This window comes from Phaseolus vulgaris, chromosome 3 (assembly GCF_000499845.2).
Source record: "Phaseolus vulgaris cultivar G19833 chromosome 3, P. vulgaris v2.0, whole genome shotgun sequence".
Classification (NCBI taxonomy): Eukaryota; Viridiplantae; Streptophyta; class Magnoliopsida; order Fabales; family Fabaceae; genus Phaseolus; species Phaseolus vulgaris.
In genome coordinates, this window is record NC_023757.2 from 1,024,907 (window position 1) to 1,047,500 (window position 22,594).

The 22,594-nt window shown below is 32.8% G+C and overlaps 3 protein-coding genes and 1 pseudogene across 11 annotated transcripts; 3 read left to right on the top strand and 1 right to left on the bottom strand.

Annotated features, from left to right (window-relative positions):
* The first annotated feature begins 494 nt into the window (after nucleotides 1–494).
* Nucleotides 495–4,759, top strand: LOC137806086 (splicing factor U2af small subunit B-like). 9 transcript variants are annotated; one of them, XM_068606026.1, is made up of 5 exons: nucleotides 495–1,507; nucleotides 1,774–1,874; nucleotides 2,980–3,074; nucleotides 3,576–3,673; nucleotides 3,806–4,117. In XM_068606026.1, exon 1 carries the CDS (start codon nucleotides 681–683, stop codon nucleotides 1,455–1,457), a length of 777 nt encoding a protein of 258 aa, XP_068462127.1. In that variant the 5' UTR covers nucleotides 495–680; the 3' UTR covers nucleotides 1,458–1,507; nucleotides 1,774–1,874; nucleotides 2,980–3,074; nucleotides 3,576–3,673; nucleotides 3,806–4,117. The 9 variants fall into 9 exon arrangements, with proteins under 9 accessions (XP_068462127.1, XP_068462128.1, XP_068462125.1 ...); XM_068606027.1 differs by having other exon boundaries at nucleotides 1,779–1,874; XM_068606024.1 differs by lacking the exon at nucleotides 2,980–3,074 and having other exon boundaries at nucleotides 3,806–4,759.
* A 3,262-nt stretch (nucleotides 4,760–8,021) lies between these two features.
* Nucleotides 8,022–9,812, top strand: LOC137806088 (cytochrome P450 71D11-like). Its single transcript, XM_068606033.1, has 2 exons — nucleotides 8,022–9,033; nucleotides 9,148–9,812. The coding sequence occupies exons 1-2, from the start codon at nucleotides 8,125–8,127 to the stop codon at nucleotides 9,763–9,765; spliced, it is 1,527 nt and encodes a 508-aa protein (XP_068462134.1). The 5' UTR covers nucleotides 8,022–8,124; the 3' UTR covers nucleotides 9,766–9,812.
* Nucleotides 9,813–10,244: 432 nt separating this feature from the next.
* Nucleotides 10,245–12,176, bottom strand: LOC137806087 (cytochrome P450 71D11-like; annotated as a pseudogene).
* Nucleotides 12,177–14,690: 2,514 nt separating this feature from the next.
* On the top strand, nucleotides 14,691–17,520 carry LOC137806089 (cytochrome P450 71D11-like). Its single transcript, XM_068606034.1, has 2 exons — nucleotides 14,691–15,874; nucleotides 16,364–17,520. Exons 1-2 carry the CDS (start codon nucleotides 14,984–14,986, stop codon nucleotides 16,991–16,993), a joined length of 1,521 nt encoding a protein of 506 aa, XP_068462135.1. The 5' UTR covers nucleotides 14,691–14,983; the 3' UTR covers nucleotides 16,994–17,520.
* The last annotated feature ends 5,074 nt before the right edge of the window (nucleotides 17,521–22,594 follow it).

Below are 22,594 nucleotides of genomic sequence, written 5' to 3' on the forward strand. Positions count from 1 at the left end.
TGCGTATGAGTCTAAATATTTGTGTGTAATCCAAGAATAGTCTGGGAGTGAATGATACGATAGATCCATCAAATTTTGTTATACTAATTTTATATAAAAATTCTCTCCACTTATATACTGTAAATTAATTTAATATCTGGTTAACGCGAGATTTTTAACAATTGTAAAAAATAATAGAAATTCAAATATCAAATAATAAAAATTATTCTTTATTTTTTAATCACAATAAAAAATTATATAACAAATTTAATTTTATAAAATTAATATATTTCTTATTTTTAAAATTGTGTTAGTACTATATTAAAATTATTAAAAATTTAATAAATATTTTATGAATAGAATACTTTATCTATAAATATCGTAAAAATATCGGTGTACTTGAAAATACACTTAACTAAAATTTAAGATAAAAAAAAGAAAAAAAAGAAAGAAAGAGAAAGTGTATTGCTTTGTTTTAGTTAAACCATGAGCATACATTGATTGAGGAAGGGAAGAGACAGTTATAAACATAAACAGAAAGAGAGAGAGAAAGTGTGTGAGCAATTGCAAACCATTAATAGTTGGGTTCCATTAGAGTTTCTCAAACCCTAACCCAAACCAAATTCAATTGGCAGATTCCAAATCAACAAAATCAAAGCAATCAATCAGCAAAATCGAAGGAACCGATTCCTGATCGGAGCATGGCGGAGCATCTGGCATCGATCTTCGGGACGGAGAAGGACCGCGTCAACTGTCCCTTCTACTTCAAGATCGGCTCCTGCCGCCACGGCGACCGGTGCTCGCGGTTGCACAACCGGCCAAGCATCTCGCCCACGCTGCTGCTGTCGAACATGTACCAGCGCCCCGACATGATCACGCCCGGCGTGGATCCGCAGGGGCAGCCCCTGGACCCGCGCAAGATCCAGCAGCACTTCGAGGACTTCTACGAGGACATCTTCACGGAGCTCGCAAAGTTCGGTGAGATCGAGAGCCTCAATGTCTGCGACAATCTCGCCGACCACATGATCGGCAACGTCAAGGCCCTTCACGCGCTCCACGGACGGTTCTACAACGCCCGCCCCATCATCGCTGATTTCTCTCCCGTCACCGACTTCCGCGAGGCCACGTGTCGGCAGTTTGAGGAGAACAGCTGTAACCGCGGCGGGTATTGCAACTTCATGCACGTCAAGCTCATCGGAAGAGACCTCCGTCGGAGGCTCTTCGGCCGCAATCACCGCGGCGGTGGAGGCTACTACCACATCAACCAGAGCCGGAGCCGCAGTCGCAGTCGCAGCAGGAGTCCAAGGCACCGCCGGGAGAGACGGGAGAGGGACTCCCACAGCGGCGGGAGGCGGGATTATAGAGAGAGGGACGGCGGTGGACGGCGGAGGCACGCCGAGAGTCCCGCCAGGGAAGGTAGCGAGGAGCGCCGCGCGAGGATCGAGCAGTGGAATCGGGAGAGGGAGGTGAAGGAGTGACTTTATCGATTCTGGTTTGCGGAGAATAAACCATCAATTTCGTTCTCAGAGTATTTACCCTGTCTCCTGAGTTGTTCCTATAGTAATGAAATTATTTAAGTGATCTGTGAAGTATTGAATATCTGCTGCATTAGTGTGTGTTTGGATAAATGTTTGAAAAGTACTTTTGAGTGTTAAACATATTTTGTTTCTTTTAGTTTGATAGTACTTCTAAAATGGGACTAATGGTAATCTAAACATGCTTTGCTATTAGTCGGATTTAAAAGATTTTCTATCGTCATGATTTCTGGTACTTTCTAATAGTTTTTTATTGTAGTTTAGGGACTCTTTAGGATGAAATTGATGGTTTACTCGCATGTGATTGTGTGCTGTTGCGGCAGCGCGAATAATGACCCCTCTCACTGTTGTGTTGTTACGGTAATTGATCTCTCTTTCTCTTGTGGTGTTTTGGTCGACAGAGATAAGAATGGAACCTCATAGTTTCCTGAGATTGTAGGATTTAATTAGTTTGGGGCTATGACGTACTGTATTTATTGTGCTGTTTCAGTTTTTGAATGTACGACGACTTTAATTATATTGAATAAGCTAGCTTGTGAGTGTTTCTGCTGAATAATATTGATATGGGTTTGGTTTAACGTTTATGATAGTTACTTTTGGTGATGGGGGGAGGGAATGGCGTTAACAGTTTGAAGAACCAGAGGGGAACTAGGAGCCTTAAAGCTGAAATTTGTAATGTTCTTTTTATTTATTGTGCCACATATTGTCATTTTCAGTCACAAATGCGAAGTGGGTAGTTCTTTTCTGGTGTGGTGGTGATCTCATACTTTCTCAAGGGACAATTTTTTTTTCCAGCTCATTGAATGTTTTGATTGTAGAAGTAATTGAAGGTATCCTGGTGGTAGAGTCAACTCTGTTGATTGGTTAAGTATTTTTTATAATCTAGATATAAGTTAGAGCTTTTGTTAGAGACCTCTACGGATTGTTTTTAGTTTGGTTTATTTCTGCTCGAGTTATGAATCAAAGGGTTTCAATTCTTCTGATTGATAAGTTTTGAGTAGAGTTGTGACCCTTACTACATTGGCTTTTACTTTTGTTGTTGCCCTTGTTATGCCGGATGGAAGCTAAGTAGGATGGAGGGTATCCATGTGTTTTGATGGCAAGTTAGGGCAAGCTTTGCGTCTGTGGGCTATTGGGAAATTATCATTGTAATAAATAATTGTATCACTTCCGGGATATGATGGTAAATTAGGACATCCTGTAGACTTGAATTTAAGTTGGTATTTGGTTTGCTGTTATGCAGTCAGAACATTTGGCCATTTTGAAGTGTGGCTATGACTTTACATTTGGGGCTGGGTGGTATTGTTTGTTTTCTGTTTGCCCTTGCTTTTTTTCAATAAGGACATGTTGATTATTCTGCCATATCTCAAATTTCTACCACATATCCAAGTGAGCAAGAGATCAATGATTGGTTTTTGTACTTCTCTGTTAATGCATCTTCTTCCTTGGTTGGTTATTCTTCCAGATTGTTTGTAGATTCAATTTGTTTTCATGCTTAAGAGGAGTTTAACCGAGGGCTCAAAACCAAAACATTCTCATTATCCTGTGATGGTGTGATCGGTGATGCTCTGCTCTCTTTCTGAATCTACACGTCTTCTTCTCCTCTTCCTCCCCAGTTCTCGCGTTTTCTCTTTCCTGTTCCTTTAACATTTTTTTTTTCCTGTCCATTTTATAAAATGATAACTTTAGTTATTTATTTTGAACGGTATTTTCTATAACCCTGTAAACCACCAATGAGTTGCATTGCAACCCGGTGTGCTAGTGGTAGCTATATGTTAAATATTCTGTGTTAACATGTGATCGATGAATGTTGTGAAGACATTGAAGCATGAAAATATTAAATGAAAAGTAAGCATGTAATATATTTGGAACTTAAAAGAAAACACTGCCATTAATTTAATTTTTCCTTTTTTATTCTTAAATTGTCTTTGGTGCTTTTTAGCCAAACATGTTTTTAATAGTTATTTGCTTGTGTGTGTTTTTGTTATTGTCTGAATTTTATCTCTTTCTGTTTGACTGAAGGATATTAAGATGTTTACAAGCATGCTTTTTGCCATGTAGGCTAGGTGCAATAGGGGGATTGGTTGTGCAGCGGATGTTCTTGAGATGTAGGGATTGCAATTCAAAGACTAACGAAGTTGGGGTTTGAATTGCCTCTTGTAAGACTGCACGTTTCTATTATTAGTATTTAAACATTTGCATGTGAGATTATTGGAGTCCTTTTCTTCGCATGCCATTTTTGGCTGGTCCACCTGTGAATTTATAACGTCCTTTCTTTCTTGTCTTTACAGCACTATAGGTATATAAAAGCATGTTTCGGAGAAATGTTTTTGATGAATCCAAGGGCTAAATACTGTACAAAAATGAGACCACTAAGATGGGCAACTTCTGCTTTGTTATCCTGGGATTTTTGCCACTTAGGCTATGGTGGTATTTGAGCTCTCCAAACCTAGGTTAGCATCAAGGCTTAGCGGATGTTTTGGTTTAACTTATTTAGGATAAACGGTCGCTCATTTCTTATGGTTCCTTGAGAGAGATTTTGCTTGCTAAATAAGCTATATTTCTCTAAATTTAAGTAGAACCAAGCCATCAATTTGTGCTAACTCCAATTGCTTTAGGTTATGTTTGGGAGTTTGGATTTGGAAAGGAAGGGAGGGGAGGAAATTTTTTTATTTATAATTTGATAATTTTTTACAAATAAAATGATAGATTTGTATAAATTTAACCTTTACATCTTTGATATAAATTTATATAAACTTGACCTATATATTTCCCCCCCTCACTGTTCTCCTTCAAAAGAAACACCCAGAGGATAATTTAGCTAGGCACCACTAGGCAGTGTGACTCAGGTTTTCTATGGGGTTTTCCAACGAAAGTTCTTATTATAAGAAAAAGAAGTTGTTCTTCCCGCATCAGTTAGGAAGGAACAGGAATTATCATCATCTGATATCATATAAAGTGCAAGCAGTCTAGGTTTCTGAAACCAGGATGAGGCCGGACAGATGTACAGAGCAGTATGTTCCCATTTTTGGTCAGACTACCTACCTTACCTCCTGTAACAGTTGAATTTTCTATCATATTACCATGTTTGAGTTGTTCATTTCTTAGAGGGGAGAAGGGTCGTTGACTATGGTATGTTTGGTTGAGAGAAAGAAAATAGTGACAGGGATATTTTTTCTGTTTGATTACAGCTTAAGTGGAAGGAGAAGAATAACTTGATTTCTAATATTAATTAAGTTTCAAAATTTTCCTTTCTTTCACTTTCCTTTTAAATCAATTTTCACACCACTCTCGATTCCTTTTTACTGTACTAAGCAGATCCTTGTGTGGTCTCTTTGATATGATAAAGAAAATTAAGGGAAAGGGAACCTTGTTTTGTTTTTCGAATTTTAGCTATCAGAAATAATATTTTCTCCCTCATTTTTTGTCACTTTAACTCATACGTGTTTTTTTATATTTTATTTTCTTTCTCTTTTTTGTCCTTACTTCCGAACACACCATTAGTATCAAATCTGAATAATATGATTATCGTCCATCAAATTTAGCTTCAATTGATTGAGTTCTGTTGTAAGCTGATTGACAAATAGAATTTAGGACCATACTGCCAAAGACAGTTTGAATAAACAACCAGCATAACTGGTTTTCCCTGCCTCTTCACTTCAGATTTCCCCAAACGCTGACATGGTGAATTCAGAAAGAGAATAACTGATCTTTTCACTTTTTAGCGTTTTAGGTAGACATGAATTTTTTCATTACCTTTTATAGTGTGATGTCTCTGGTATAAAATCTTGTTACTAAGTATGCATTGATGTTAATGAAATTTAACATGTTTTGCGCAAGATATAGGAATTCGAACAATTGGTGTTGATATTAATGCACTGTCTGCTGTTTGTGTTCAATTACCTGTTAGTGTGCTCTTATTTTTATATACTCTGTCAAAGATGGAACTTTGTTGGTTGATTATGGATCTGGGCTAATATATTTTTGCAAAATTTCTAAGCTTCCTAGAAAGGAGTGAAGTGGGGTGTGTGTGATAATAGAATGACTTATATTCAGTTTTAGTGTTCATGCTTTCGTGAATGTATGGCTTTGCTATGCTATAAAAATGTATCAGTATATTTCGTCTTTCAGTTTTCAAAATTAAGTAGTTTGATCTAATTATAATTTATCATCTAATTGTTTAGAGAGAATATAAATACAATTTTTCAGTTTTTCAAAATTAAGTAATTTGATCTAATTATAATTGTTCATCTAATTGTTGAGAGTATATGTATGATGTTAAAGTTTATTATCAAACATTGTGATTAACATTCTACAATTGGCATTTTTCTATTGCAACATAAATGAACCAAAATTATTTAATTTTCGATCCTTGTGGCATTAAACTTATAATTATATTTTCATTGGCATTAAAGTTGTATATTCATAAAACTATGAGGATTAAAAATAGATGAAAGTATACAGTTGTTCACAAAGTGCAGAAAGTAAAATGTGTTTGTGGTTACATGAAATGCTGATTCCAAACAGTTTTCCAAAATGGTTGGATGCCTTAATATATATTTTAGAAATGATTTTGACAAAATAAACGTTGTTATTGACAAAATCTTAACATGTACATCATGGAACTAGATGATATACACCATTGAAACACTGCATAGACCTCTGGATTCTATGCAAAGAACATATATCAATATTTCATCTGTGTAAAGACAGGATTTGTATTATTGTGAGTTGCATCAAATATTTCATGACTTATAAAACATGAACAAGACATATAAATATGATTTATAGATATATATGTAAATTATATTTTAAAGAAGATTTTAATTTATTATTTGAAAAAGTTAAATTCAATGTAGGATTTTGGTGAATACTCACTAACACTAACATATCCTCTCTTCATCACATATGAAGAAAGTTACTCTATAATGAAGCTTCAACATCATCCTTTCTCAAGGAACATGTGACAAAACAAATGAAGAAAATGCACTTACAGTATAAAACAATTTCATAGTATCATGCGAGCACAGATACCTATGAAAGATCAAATTGTTGAGTTTTAATAATAAAAAAACCCAAATCAATATTAATACCAAATAATTAAGCAATGATGACGTACTTAAATCTTGATTCCACAAGAAAACGTAAAAAATAGCCAACCACGCTCATTCAACTCTACGTGTAAAAGTCAACCTCCAACCCAATGCAGACAAAGAAAGTGGGTGAACTCTTAAATCATCAAAATCAATTCATGAATTCAAAATTCAACCAACGAAGCTACTCCGAAACCGATAGATTTCAAATATTTAAATACTTTAATTTTAATTAATCTCATTCCAACTTATTTTATTCTACATCAAATATTTTAATTGTCATCAAATTTTTAAAAATATTAATCAACTCGAAGTCAAGGTGGACCTATACTTTATAAATCAAAACATGGAAATTTTCAAAAAAAAATGTAGATGATTCTTTTTTAATTTTAAGTAATCTAATTAATCTAACAAAATTATAAAATTTAACTTTTTTCAAAAAAATTTATTTAAACAACATATTTTGTCATAAATGATTGTAGTTTTCTAAAAAAATAATTGACCTACTAAAATGTTCTATCCAAACGCAAGATAAGGAATTGAATAATCCATGGAAAGAACATATAAATTGTTATGGTATTATAGTCAAGTACGTTTCGACTATTCAATTTATTGAAAATTTTGGTAGAAAAAAGTATGTGCCACTTGCCAAATATAAAAGTAAAAAAAAAAGATTCTTTCTCAACTCCTAAAAACAATAAAATAATATTTTACAATAAAAAATAAAATAAATATAATTAAAATGAAGCATCCTAACACTCAAGTCTTATTTTTAATTGAATCATACATTTACATTTCACAACCCACAATTTTTTATATAATAACTTTCAATTCTATTATTTAATATTTTTTCATATATTTTAATTCCAAACTTTTTACATTAAAAATTATATACAACATCAAAAATTATAAATCATCATCTTCTTTTTAATTCTCACTCGAGTGGTGATATATTGACACTATAAACAATAATAAACATGCAATTGAAAAAATAAATAAATTAATATTTTAATTATATTTAATTTAAAATATTGTTATATTTTTATAATGGTTTGTCAAAGTATATGTATCTCCAACACCTCCCCTCACGTCGAGAGATAGGTCAAACACAAACACTCGCTAGGATAGGTTCGAAATGGCTCTGATACCATATTACGAAAGTGGACTTTAAGCCTAACTCAACCCCATAAAACCGGCTCATAGGGTTGAGGTTTGCACCCACATATATACTATGAAAAGTTCCTTGTCTCTAGTCGATGTGGGATCTCCAACGCAAACAAAGAATAATATACCTTTGACACTGTTTAAGTAATATAATAATAATTTTAAATTAAAAATAAAAATGAATAAAATATTATTTTATTAAGATATAAAGTGTACGTTTTCAGTGTTAATATATTAGCATTCATTTTACTTTGTTAACAAAATCTTTTCCTTCTCACTCTCTAACACCTTCAGTTATCCCTGTCTATGCAAGAAGCAACATTCAGTACACCTTACAATTTGTTTCCATCTCCATGGATTTTCAGATCTTTGACATGTTAGGTCCTATCTTCCTTTTCCTCCTCATGATGGTGGCACTGAAGTTAGGGAGGAATCTCACCAAAACCAAGCCATCTCCAAACATGCCTCCAGGACCATGGAAGCTACCTATCATAGGAAGCATACCCCATCTTCTTACACCAACACCACACATCAAACTAAGAGACTTGGCCAAAAAACATGGACCCTTGATGCATCTCCAACTTGGAGAGGTCTTCACTGTAGTTGTTTCCTCAGCAGAATGTGCCAAAGAGGTCATGAAAACTCATGATCTTGTCTTTGCATCAAGGCCTCTCATTCTTGCTTCAAGAATAATAGGATATGATGCCACAAACATATCCTTTTCCCCTTATGGAAATTATTGGAGACAGCTAAGGAAAATTTGCACTGCTGAACTTTTCACCCCAAAACGTCTCAGTTCATTCAAGCCCATAAGAGAAGAAGAGCTCTCAAGTCTCATCAAAATGATTGCTTCACAAAATGGATCCTCTTTCAATCTTTCTGAGGCACTGCTCACATCAAACTATGCAATAATTTCTAGAGCAGCGTTTGGCAAGACATGCAAAGAGCAAGAAGAGTATATATCAGTGCAAAAGGAAGTGCTGAAGGCTGCAGGAGGATTTGACATTGGAGACTTGTTTCCTTCTGCCACATGGCTTCAAAACTTCACTGGTTTGAGGCCTACCCTTGAGAGATTGCACCGAAAAAGTGATCAAATACTTGAAAACATCATCAGGGAGCATAAAGATGCAAAGTCAAAAGCCAAAGAAGGCATAGTTGAAGCAGAGGATCTTGTAGATGTTCTTCTGACATTTCAGGATGATCGTGGTGGTGAAAATCAGGATATTTGCTTAACTGATGACAACATCAAGGCTATAATTGATGTAAGGATTGTGAAAAGTTTTTCTGAGCACAAACTTTTTTTCTTACTTTTCTGTAGTGTAGAGTTTTTAGATGAATTGATGTTTAATACTCACATGTATGAAAACTTTTTCTAGAATATCTTTGCTGCTGGAGGTGAGACATCAGCAACTACCATAGATTGGACAATGGCAGAGATGATGAGGAATCCAAGGGTGATGAAGAAAGCACAAGGTGAAGTGAGAGAGGTGTTCAGCATGAATGGAAGGGTTGATGAAAGTTGCATCAATGAAATGAAATATTTGAAGTTAGTCATCAAAGAGACCCTGAGGATGCACCCACCAGCTCCTCTTTTACTTCCAAGAGAATGTGGAGAAGCATGTGAGATTGATGGGTATCATATACCAGTCAAAAGCAAAGTAATTGTGAATGCTTGGGCAATTGGGAGAGATCCAAAGTCTTGGAATGACCCAGAGAGGTTTTATCCTGAGAGATTCATTGATAGTGGTGTTGACTTCAGAGGGAATAATTTTGAGTTGATTCCATTTGGTGCTGGAAGAAGAATCTGCCCAGGAATCACATTTGGTTTGATGAATGTTGAACTCACACTTGCATTGTTGTTGTATCACTTTGATTGGAAGCTTCCCAATGGAATGAAAGGTGAGGAATTGGACATGACTGAGCAATTTGCCTTAACTGTCAGAAGAAAAGATGGCCTGTGTTTGATTCCCTCCATTGCAGAACAATGCTCATAAACCAAAGTTATAGTGGAAAGAAATAGATGAAATATATTTATGAGATATCTTACAAATGTGATTACAGTTTCTATTTATAGACTGTTTTACAACCTAATTAAAGAAAGAAATAATAGGCAATGAAAGCCAGAAATAATGAGTGTTTAAAGCTGTACAAATCAAATAAAATCAAATCACTAACAAATATGTCCTAATAAATATAAAATGGAATCTGCACTTAATTATAACATAATTCTGCAACAGTTATGTATATCTTTGGTTTGTTGGGTTCACTCCTTAAATAAGTGTTCACCATATTTATCTTTTGTTGATGTAAGTAGAGCTGAAAAGTTTTTAATAATGTGTCTCATGATCATGATGGTGGCAAAAGTAATTATGGAATACTTGTAATATTGAATTATATGCAAATAAATTTTCATTTGAATGACTTGAAATTTCCCTCTTTTCATTGACTGAGACAAAGTGTGTTTGAGTGTTTCTGTTACCTACGTTTAGGATTGTGTTGTTTCAAGCTATTGATGAAAGTGTGCTTGAAACAATTTTGGAAATGGGACATCCAAGGAGAAAGAAAACCGTTTTGGGTGGGCTTGCTAAAAAAAAGAACTGTATTTTGAGGTTCTTAGAGTTGTGTACCCAAAGTAGGGGATACAGGAATCAAGTACAAGTCTTCTTTTCTTCTAATAGTAACTCTAAATTGCTCAGTGTTGTCCAATTCCTCACATCTCATTCCATTGGGAAGCTTCCCAATCAAAATTGTACAACAAAAATGCAAGTGCCAACTCAACATTTGCCAAACCAAATGTGATACCTGGGCATATTCTTCTTCCAGCTCCAAATGGAATGTACTCAAAATTGCACCCTTTGTAGTCAATTGAGCTATCAATGAATCTCTCCGGATAAAATCTCTCTGGGTCACTCCAATAGTTTGGATCTCTTCCAATAGCCCATGCATTCACAATTATCAAACTTTTGGCTGCTATATCATACCCACCAATCTCACATCTCTCTCCACATTCTCTTGGAAGTAAAAGAGGACCTGGAGGGTGCAATCTTAGGATCTCCTTCACTACTGATTTCAAATATTTGAGTTCATTGATGCAAGTGTCATCAACCTTTCCTTTCATGTTCACTACCTTTCTCACTTCAGCTTGTGCCTTCTTCATCACTCTTGGATCCTTTACCATCTCAGCCATTGCCCAATCTATAGTAATTGCTGATGGCTCACCTCCTGCACTAAAGATTTCCTGAAAAGTATTTATAAAGTGATGTTAATAAGCTGAATCAAGGATGGAAAAAAGAGAGACATTTACTCTATAATAGTACTGTTCTACGATTAGGAATTAAGTTTAAGGATTCATCCAAGTTGCACTGCTATAAGAGTATGATCATGTTTGTAAAATGAATTTGCAAGATGTTAATATCCTCTCACCTGGATTGTAGCCTTGATATTGTCATCAGTTAAACAAATATTGTCGTTTCTGTCATTACCATCCTGAAGTTTTAGTAGAATATCTACCAAATCTTCACTTTCTGCACTTTGGCCTTCTTTGCCATTTGACCTTGTCTCTTTATGTTCAATGATGATGTTTTCTAGAATCCGATCAATTTGTTGATGTAACCTCTCAAGCTTAGGCCTAAAACCAGTGACATGTTGAAGCCATCTACCAGAAGGAAATAAATCGCCAAGTACTACAAGTCCTTCTTTCACTAGTGATATGAATTCTTCTTGGTCCTTGCATTTGTTGCCAAATGCAGCTCTTGAAACAATGGAATATATTGATGAGAGTACCACTTCAGTGAGGTTAACGGGTGATTCTTTCTTGGAATCAATCATTTTAATGAGATTGATGAACTCTTCTTCTCTTATTGGTTGGAATGAATTGACTCTGGTTTTGCCTAAAAGCTCCATTGTGCACATCTTTCGTATAACTTTCCAGTAGTTTCCATAAGGTGCAGAAGCAATACCTGAGGAGTCATAGGACAATATATCTGAAGTTACACTCTGGGGCCTTGATGCAAAGATAGCATCATGAGTTTTCATTATCTCCCTAGCATACTTGGGTGAGGAAACAACAATTACTGTCACCTCTCCAAGTTGCAGACGCATCAAAGGTCCATACATTTTAGCCAGGTCTCTCAACTTTTGATGTGGTGCAGAAGTAAGAAGATGGTGTATATTACCTATAATTGGTAACTTCCATGGCCCTGGAGGCATGTTATTTGGAGTTGAGTTTGCTTTGTAATGATTAAACACTATTTTTAGCAGCAAAATCATGAGGACAGAAAAAGTGATAAGGGTTAATATATCAGGCGTTTGAAATGTCATGGAGATGAAATAGCCAAAAACAAACATTTTTTTTCTTGATAAGGATCAAGAACAATGGAATGAGACCAGGGATTTAGGTTTCTAGGGAAACTATTTCTTGGTATTTATGCTAGTTTTTGCTACTGCACCATCTTCCAGTTAAATCTTAAATAGTTTGGTAGAGTTAGATATCTTTCAATGTCCAGTTGTAGCATGGTAAATGTTCTTGTCTTTTTCAAGGATATTTAAGATTTTTTAGATTGGTAAAAAATAAATAAATAAAATAGAGATATTTTAGAAATATCTCAACCTTTATATAAATATCTTATGTTTGGACCAGTTTCTTTTTCTGCTTTTTGTAAGCCTCTGAGTAGATATGTTAAGCATATATTCATGTTTGTTTTTGTTCTTACGTGTCTATAGTCTCTATATAGTCTCTTTCTGTGTAGGTTTGCAACTGGTTTAAGCTGAAAGTTTTGGTTTGGTGACATCTAATCATTCTTTTTGTACATATATGCTTAGATATTCCTTAAATATTCCACTTAGTTTAATTCATTTGTTCTCATCAAAAAGAAAAATTGGTTATATTTAAGATTTTTTAGTATTTATTTAATATCACACTATCTGTAAAAAAATTATACTTTAATTAATTTTATTTATTTAGTTATTGATAGAAATAAAACCTAAATCTTAAATTAATGAATCTGAATATCATCAAGATATTTAATTAAAAAATTTATGTTTGTGTTAAATGTCAACAACTTAGAACCATGATTCAAAGTTATCCAGAATTCTAATGGTTGTGCTGAAGATAAAGTCAAAAGCAACCTACATATACATATTAAATAGGTGGGTCATATCATTAAACTATCATGGTGTGTTTGTTTCTAGGTGTGGCAACGGACGAAGGGGCGAGCGGGAATGACTTTTGTTTGGATCAGGGTACGTGAGGGCGTGGATGCGGACGAGCGAGCGAGTTTAATAATTTTTTCAGTTCTCGCAAAATTGAGAAGATTTGCGCTGATTGTAGAGGCACTAATAGACGTTTACGTTGCTACCCTTCCATCAATTATAATATTAAACAATGTGAGTTTTCAGTTTCTTTATTACAGTGTCTGGTGCAACAGTTTCCTTATTCTTTCCGAATTTTTGGAAGTGCAGAATCGATTTTCGTCTCTTTGTAAATTAGTGCAGAATCGATTTTCGTCTCTTTGTAAATTAGTGCAGAATCGATTTTCGATTTTTCCAAATGGTGCAAAATCGATTTTCCTATCCTTGTAAATTGGTGCAAAATCGATTTTCAATTTTTCAAAATGGTGCAGAATCGATTTTTCGATTTTTCCAAATGGCGCAGAATCGATTTTCGATTTTTCCAAATAGTGCAGAATCGATTTTGTGGCTTTTAAAGATAAGAGAGAATCGATTTTGTGACTTTTAATGGTAGGAGGAGAATCAATTTTGTGGCTTTTAAAGATAAAACGAGAATCGATTCTATGCCTTTTAAATGTAGAAGGAGAATCAATTCTTCCTGTGTGAGAAAAGTGTTGGAATTGATTCTGTTTTTTTTTTCCAGATTGCATCTTTAAGCAGTGGTTCTTTTGGTCGGTTCTATTCATCACAAACTTTCTTCTTTTTTTCTCTAGTTTTTTTTTTCTTGTTATCCAGTCTGTTCGTATTCTTCTTCTCTTCTCCGGTGCCTTCATCCTTCACATAAATTTTTAATATTTTTTTTTCTATTTAAAATTTTGTTTATTAAATGTGGTTACTATTTTTTTATTATGTTTACTGTTTTTTATTTCTAATAAATGTAATTATATTCTTTTATACATGTTTATTGTTTACAGTTTTTATTTTTCTAAATGTATTTACTTTTCTTCGTTATTTCATTATTATGTGTTGGTTTTACCCTTTTTATTATTATGTTTATTGTTTAGTTTTTATTTTATAACTTTAATATTTTTATTTTTTACATTATTATGTGTTTAATGTCATTTTTTATTAATATGTTTTATGTATTTATTTTTTTTAATTTTATTAATACTATTTTAAATTGTTATAAATACATTGTGTTTATTGTTATTAATTTTTATAAATTTATTTATATTTTCTTATTATATTTTTTACTGTTTTTATACTTTTATTATTCTGTATTTGTTGTTTAGTTTTTCATTCTATGTTTTATTGTTTTTAATTTATTTTTATATATATATATATATTATGTTTTTATATCTTTTTCATTTAGAAGATATTGTTTAATTTTTTTTATATGTTTACTTTTTTAATCTTAATAATTGTATTTACATTTGTTTTGTTATACTTGTACTCTGTTGTTTATTTTTTTTATGTATTTATTGTTTTTAATTTTTATAAATATATTTATACTTTTATTATATTTATATTTATACTTTTAATATTTATAAATTTATTTGAATTTAACACAAAATTATTATTTTTTACAAAATAAGAGTAATTATGAATATTATATATTGAAAAAAATAATTAACTCAACTTAAAAAAATATATCATAACTCATTATTAAAATATTTTTTATTGACAAGGATAAATTTGTAAATTATATTTTATATTTTTAAAATAATTTTTAAATTATCTTCTAACTATCACATCACTCACAAATTTCAATAAACAATCCTCACAAATCCACTCTACCATCCCTCAATCCAAACAACCTCACACATCTTCACACATCTCCTCTAATCCTCTCTAATCTACTCTCTTCCCTCCCCACAAATTCCCACCCCAATCCAAACAGGGCCTTAGAGATATGTATGAAAAAAGAAACAATCCATGGGATCTTTACTATGAAGTTTGCAACGGCAAAAACCACTGGAAAGCAAACAAAATCCTCATTTTCATCAGGACTTTTAGAAAACCTTGCTACTTACTTCTGTCACCATGGATTATGAATTACCTCAGATATTAGCCCTTGCAATACCCTTTTTCCTCTTCATGATTTTTGCACTCAAAATAGGGACCAATCTCAAGAAAACTGAGTCATCTCAAAAAACACTCCCAGGACCATGGAAGCTACCTATCATAGGTAACATACACAATCTTCTTACATCTACACCACACACAAAATTGAAAGACTTGGCCAAAATATATGGTCCCTTGATGCATCTTCAACTTGGGGAGGTCTTCACCATCATTGTTTCCTCACCAGAATATGCCAAGGAGATCATGAAAACCCATGATCTCATCTTTGCATCAAGGCCTAAAGTTCTTGCTTCAGATATATTGTGCTATAAATCCACTGATATTGTTTTTTCTCCTTATGGAAACTATTGGAGACAGCTAAGAAAAATATGCACAATGGAGCTTTTCACCCTGAAACGTGTCAACTCATTCAGACCAATAAGAGAAGAAGAGCTCACTGATCTCTGTAAGATGATTGATTCACATCAAGGGTCTCCCTTCAACCTCACTGAAGCAGTTCTTTCATCAATATATAACATCATTTCAAGAGCTGCATTTGGCATGAAATGCAAAGACCAAGAAGAGTTCATATCAGTGGTGAAAGAAGGAGCACTAGCTGTAGCAGGTTTGAACATAGGAGATTTGTTTCCTTCTTCCAAATGCCTTCAACTTGTTACTGGTTTGAAGCCTAAGCTTGAGAGGCTGCATGGACAAATTGATCGGATTCTGGGAGACATCATCAATGAACACCAACAGACAAATCCCAAAGCCACAGAAGGTTTGGTAGATGTTCTCCTAAAATTCCAGGATGGTAATGAGAGAAACCATGATATTTGTTTAACTATTGACAATATCAAGGCTATAATCCTGGTAAGGATAATGACATCTTTTAAATTCATTTTTTTGTTGAAATCCACGTGGGTGGATGCAAAACTAATCTTATAAGTTGATTTTATGAGGTTGGTGAGGTTGAGTTAGGTTTAAGAAGATAATAGGTAATAATACTTACACACGAATGTTTCACAAATGAGCTCTTCAAAATCATGCAGCATGTGTCCAATTTCTATTTCTATGTTGTATTATTAGATACCTTCTGCATATACATTTTCCATTCAACTTCTTCAAAACTGGTGAGTACATTTTAGAGGGTCAGTGAAAAGTTATAACTATTAATTGAACATCCCTTGTTGAAATATTTTAACAGTTGCAAGGTTTGCTTGTGTATGTAAATTTTAAACAATCTAAACAAATGATTTTCCATGCACTTTACACTCTATTATACACTCCACACTTTATAAAGGTAAAACCCCTAACTGATATCATGGCATTAGCTAAAGCTCAGTGATAATTATTTTGCAGGATATCTTTTCTGCTGGAGGAGATACAGCAGCTTCTACCATAAATTGGGCAATAGCAGAGATGATAAGAGATCCAAGAGTAATGAAGAAAGCACAAGATGAGGTGAGAGAGGTATTCAATATGAAAGGAAGGATTGATGAAATATGCATAGATGAACTCAAATACTTGAAATCAGTTGTGAAAGAGACCTTAAGGTTACACCCACCAGCTCCTCTTTTACTTCCAAGAGAAAGTGGACAGGCATGTGAGATTGAAGGGTATCATATACCAGCAAAAAGTAAGGTAATTGTGAATGCTTGGGCAATTGGAAGAGATCCAAACTATTGGAGTGAAGCAGAGAGGTTTAATCCAGAGAGATTCATTGATAGCTTAATTGATTACAAAGGAAGTAGTTTTGAGTACCTTCCTTTTGGTGCTGGAAGAAGAATATGTCCAGGTATCACATTTGGTTTGATAAATATTGAGCTGGCACTTGCATATTTGTTGTATCACTTTGATTGGAAGCTTCCAAGTGAAATGAAAAGTGAGGACTTAGACATGACTGAGGATTTTGGAGTGACTGTTAGAAGAAAAAGTGACCTATACTTGATACCAGTCACTTCTAGTCCTTTCCATGCAAGAAAGTTATGAACTTTAGCTTTATATCATTACCCTTTTACTTCAGAAAATTGTTGAGCTCATTAGATCTGAAGATTTTGCAATGTATCCAAAATATGTGACAATTATGTTAAGAAGCAGCATTCAAACAAGGGAGGTTTGACTGCAATGCTACTAATCGCTATGCTGCACTAAGAGCTGAAATGGAGAACCAACTATTTTACTTCCAAGAAAATGTGGACAGAATATGTGAGATCAATGGATATCATATACTAGTAGAAAGTAAGGTAATGGTGAATGCTTGGGCAATATTGAGATGACCCTTGCCTTTTTGTTGTATCACTTTGATTGGAAGCTTCCACGGGGAATGAAAAATGAGGATTTGGACTTAACTGAACAATTTGGAGCAACTGTTAGAAGAAAAGAAGACCTATACTTGATAACAGTCACTTATCATCCTTTCCTGGTAAGATAAACCATTTATTACCCCATGACTATTGAAAGGAACTTTGTATTTTGTTGATTTTAGTTTAACTGAAGATTTTATGATGCTTCTTCCATGATGTTTCCATAGTTATTATCATTGGTGGTCTATATTGTGGTTTATTTAGGTATTAAGAGATGTTAATTTTAATCTAATTTAACCTTATAATAAACTGGATGTGGGAATTCTAACATATTTCTTCGTGTCGAGACCTGTCAACTCGTGTGTAAGACTATATATTATAGATATGATAAGACTAACAAACTCTAGTTATAATAGACTTTAATACCATATTAAAAAATTGAGTGTAAGTCTAATTATACTTTATAAAACTGATTTATAAAGTGAGGTTTGTATCCACTTATATACTATAAAATGTTTTTATTTCTAATCGGCGTGAGATATCCAACAATATACGAAATCTTGATTTAGAATAGGAGATTAACAGAAAAGTTGTGCAATGTTATTGTGCAGGGAAATGGTGCAGACTGCAGAGAGTAGGGAAAACTCAGTCATAGAACAAAAAATCCCTAAAGTTGATTGCACATATTTAATCTTATGCAGAAACAGCTTAACTTTCAACAAATCAAATATTAAGATATTTATAATTATGAATAATAATTATGAATAATTATGAATATAATATTAAGATACTAAGTTTCATGGCAAGAAAAAGAGATATTTCTTATTATGTATATTTACATCATTCCTTTTATAGGAAATATATACAAGTATGGAGACTTCTCTCTCCAGATTACAAGCTAATTAGGTAGGATCCACTAATCATAAAATTCTTTAAATTAATTGCATATAATTGCATACAATATCGTAAAATATCGTACCTCCATACTATGTGTTTTGTTTCAAATAAATATTGAATGATGCTTTTATTTGAGGATATAGATAGTATATATATATGTGTAAACCAATTTATTTATAATTAGTAAATTATAGGAAAAAATGTTTTACAGTCAAAATAAATAATATTATATACGAAGTGTCAAGAGAAATTAATTTTAATATGCATCACACAGATAAAGTATAGTTACCATCCAAGAAATCAAATTAAAGAAACCTTTTATATTAATCTATAAAAGTAGTACACAAGTGGTATGAGAAAAATTAAATAATGCAAATCCTCTTGGTCATGATGTAGAAAGTCTTGTGAAAATATTTTTTTTAAAACTGAAATGACATGACACATAGGCTCTTGTACTATAATGAAAGTTTGAATAATAGTTTTGTACTAAATATCTAATACAAAATCAAACTATTGTTGTTCTTACTAAGGTTATAATATAACATATATACATAACAGAGTCCATAAGAGAATAACAGAGTTCATAATAGAGTCCATAAAAAAAATTGTCCAAACAGAAAACATAAAAGAGTAACTATGAACACGAGAATATCTCTCTATCTTTTTTCTAGCATCTCAATCCGCTCATCTTATAAGCTAATTAATTAGGGATTCACTAATCATGAAATTTTGTCATTATTAACTTAATTACATATAATTGCGTACAACATAGTATAAATTCGGTATAATTTGATAAAAAAAACCTAAAATTTCACCAAACCAAACCACGTGCAAAAATTTCAGGTTAGGAGACTATAGGCACATAAAAACCAAAAGAAACATGACTACGTAACATATCTACTTAGCTGCTCAAAGCCTAGAAAACAGAAAATAAATTGGATCCAAAACCTTAAATATAATTCATAGTCTGATATCAAACCAATGCAAGCACATGCGATTTTTTTTTAATTATGTATATGTTACTTTCATTTTTTAAAGTATTTTTAGAAAAGAGATTCTCCAAATATCCGTTTTTATTATAAAATACTTATAAAAAAATATAAATATTCAAATTATAAGCCATTTTTTATTCTTTTCATAAGCCTTGACGTGTAATGTCTTTAAATAAAATACCTCTATTTAAAAAAATACAAAAAAACGGGGCTGGGAGGAGGGCATGGGGAATATCTCTATGCATTTGTGCTAGCGTCTCCAACCACTTTCGGAGTCTTTACATCGTCTCATCGATGGTCTCCACCTATAATTACGTACAATAATGGCGTACAATAATTGCATACAAGAAGCATTACATCGAAGTTATCCCAATGACCATGATATTCCTTCTAAAAGATTTTATATCAAATATTATAATACACACAAAGAAATATTTATACACCACTTCATGCACTTTTCATCATTAATGGTGGTCCAGGATACATAAGCTTTTCGTGAATTGGTGTTGTAGGGTGGATGTCATTTTCGTTAATCTGTTATGCAGGGTGCACACGCAACTGTTGCCATTGCCATTTTCGTTAATTTGTTTGCACATGCACTGTTGCTGCAAGCACATGTGATTTTTTTTTTAATTATGTATATGTTACTTTCATTTTTTAAAGTATTTTTAGAAAAGAGATTCTCCAAATATCCGTTTTTATTATAAAATACTTATAAAAAAATATAAATATTCAAATTATAAGCCATTTTTTATTCTTTTCATAAGCCTTAACGTGTAATGTCTTTAAATAAAATACCTGTATTTAAAAAAATACAAAAAAACTACTAGGGGCTGGGAGGAGGGCATGGGGAATATCTCTATGCATTTTTGCTAGCGTCTCCAACCGCTCTCGGAGCCTCTGCATCGTCATATCGATGGTCTCCACCTATAATTACGTACAATAATGGCGTACAATAATTGCATACCAGAAGCATTGCATCGAAGTTATCCCAATGACCATGATATTCCTTCTAAAAGATTTTATATCAAACATTATAATACACACAAAGAAGTATTTGAACTTTGAACATTGTTAAAGAGAATCAGATTTTCTTATTTAATCCTGGAAACTAAATTAGGGTTAAAACTAAATTTCGCTCGGACAATTTATTAAGAAAATAATGGTTATTAAATTATACACAATTATTGACAATTATTGTACGTAATTATTGTACATATCTTCCATCGTCTCATGAGTCGGCCAACTGCTCTGAGTGCATAGCCACCTGCTCTGAGTGCATGGCCTCTTGCTCTAAGTTTTAGACCTTATCCTCTAAGTGACTGGCCTTTCTCATTTGCATCTCGGTCAGTTGCTCAAGGATCATGCTGCTCTCCTCTTCTATCTTCTACCGCATAATAGTTATTAAATTATACATAATTATTGACAATTATTGTACGTAATTATTGTACATATCTTCCATCGTCTCATGAGTCGGCCAACCAATATATTTATACACCACTTCATGCAGTTTTCATCGATGCATAAGCTTTTCGTGAATTGGTGTTGCAGGGTGGATGTCATTTTCGTTAATCTGTTATGCAGGGTGCACACGCAACTGTTGCCATTGCCATTTTCGTTAATTTGTTACGCAGGGTGCACATGCACTGTTGCTGCAAGCACATGCGATTTTTTTTTTTAATTATGTATATGTTACTTTCATTTTCTAAAGTATTTTTAGAAAAGAGATTCTCCAAATATCCGTTTTTATTATAAAATACTTATAAAAAAAATATAAATATTCAAATTATAAGCATTTTTTATTCTTTTCATAAGCCTTAATGTGTAATGTTTTTAAATAAAATACCTCTATTTAAAAAAATACAAAAAAACTACTAGGGGCTGGGAGGAGGGCATGGGGAATATCTCTATGCATTTTTGCTAGCGTCTCCAACCGCTCTCGGAGCCTCTGCATCGTCATATCGATGGTCTCCACCTATAATTACGTACAATAATGGCGTAGAATAATTGCATACAAGAAGCATTACATCGAAGTTATCCCAATGACCATGATATTCCTTCTAAAAGATTTCATATCAAACATTATAATACACACAAAGAAGTATTTGAACTTTGAACATTGTTAAAGAGAATCAGATTTTCTTATTTAATTCTAGAAACTAAATTAGGGTTAAAACTATATATGTTATATTATAACCTTAGTAGGAACAACAATAGTTTGATTTTGTATTAGATATTTAGTACAAAACTATTATTCAAACTTTCATTATTTTCTAGACTTTATCAAGAGCCTATATGTCATGTCATTTCAGTTTTAATAAAAATATTTTCACAAGGCTTTCTACATCATGACCAAGAGGATTTGCATTATTTAATTTTTCTCATACCACTTGTGTACCACTTTTATATTAATACTTTTATAGATTAATATAAAAGGTTTCTTTAATTTGATTTCTTGGATGGTAACTATACTCTATTTGTGTGATGCATATTAAAATTAATTTCTCTTGACACCTCGTATATAATATTATTTATTTTGACTGTAAAACATTTTTTCCTATAATTTACTAATTATAAATAAATTGGTTTACACATATATACTATCTATATCCTCAAATAAAAGCATCATTCAATATTTATTTGAAACAAAACACATAGTATGGAGGTACGATATTTTACGATATTGTATACAATTAATTTAAAGAATTCCATGATTAGTGGATCCTACCTAATTAGCTTGTAATCTGGAGAGAGAAGTCTCCATACTTGTATATATTTCCTATAAAAGGAGTGATGTAAATACACATAATAAGAAATATCTCTTTTTCTTGCCATCTTCTTATATATCATTTTCTTATATGGATAATGGCAAAAACTAAGGGATTATACCATTAGTGAAACTTAGAAACGAAGAAGTGGCAATGCCTTTGTCCATATCATTATTATTCATAATTATAAATATCTTAATATTTGATTTGTTGAAAGTTAAGTTGTTTCTGCATGAGATTAAATATGTGCAATCAACTTTAGGGATTTTTTGTTCTATGACTGAGTTTTCCCTACTCTCTGCAGTCTGCACCATTTCCCTGCACAATAACATTGCACAACTTTTCTGTTAATCTCCTATTCTAAATCAAGATTTCGTATATTGTTGGATATCTCACGCCGATTAGAAATAAAAACATTTTATAGTATATAAGTGGATACAAACCTCACTTTATAAATCAGTTTTATAAAGTATAATTAGACTTACACTCAATTTTTTAATATGGTATTAAAGTCTATTATAACTAGAGTTTGTTAGTCTTATCATATCTATAATATATAGTCTTACACACGAGTTGACAGGTCTCGACACGAAGAAATATGTTAGAATTCCCACATCCAGTTTATTATAA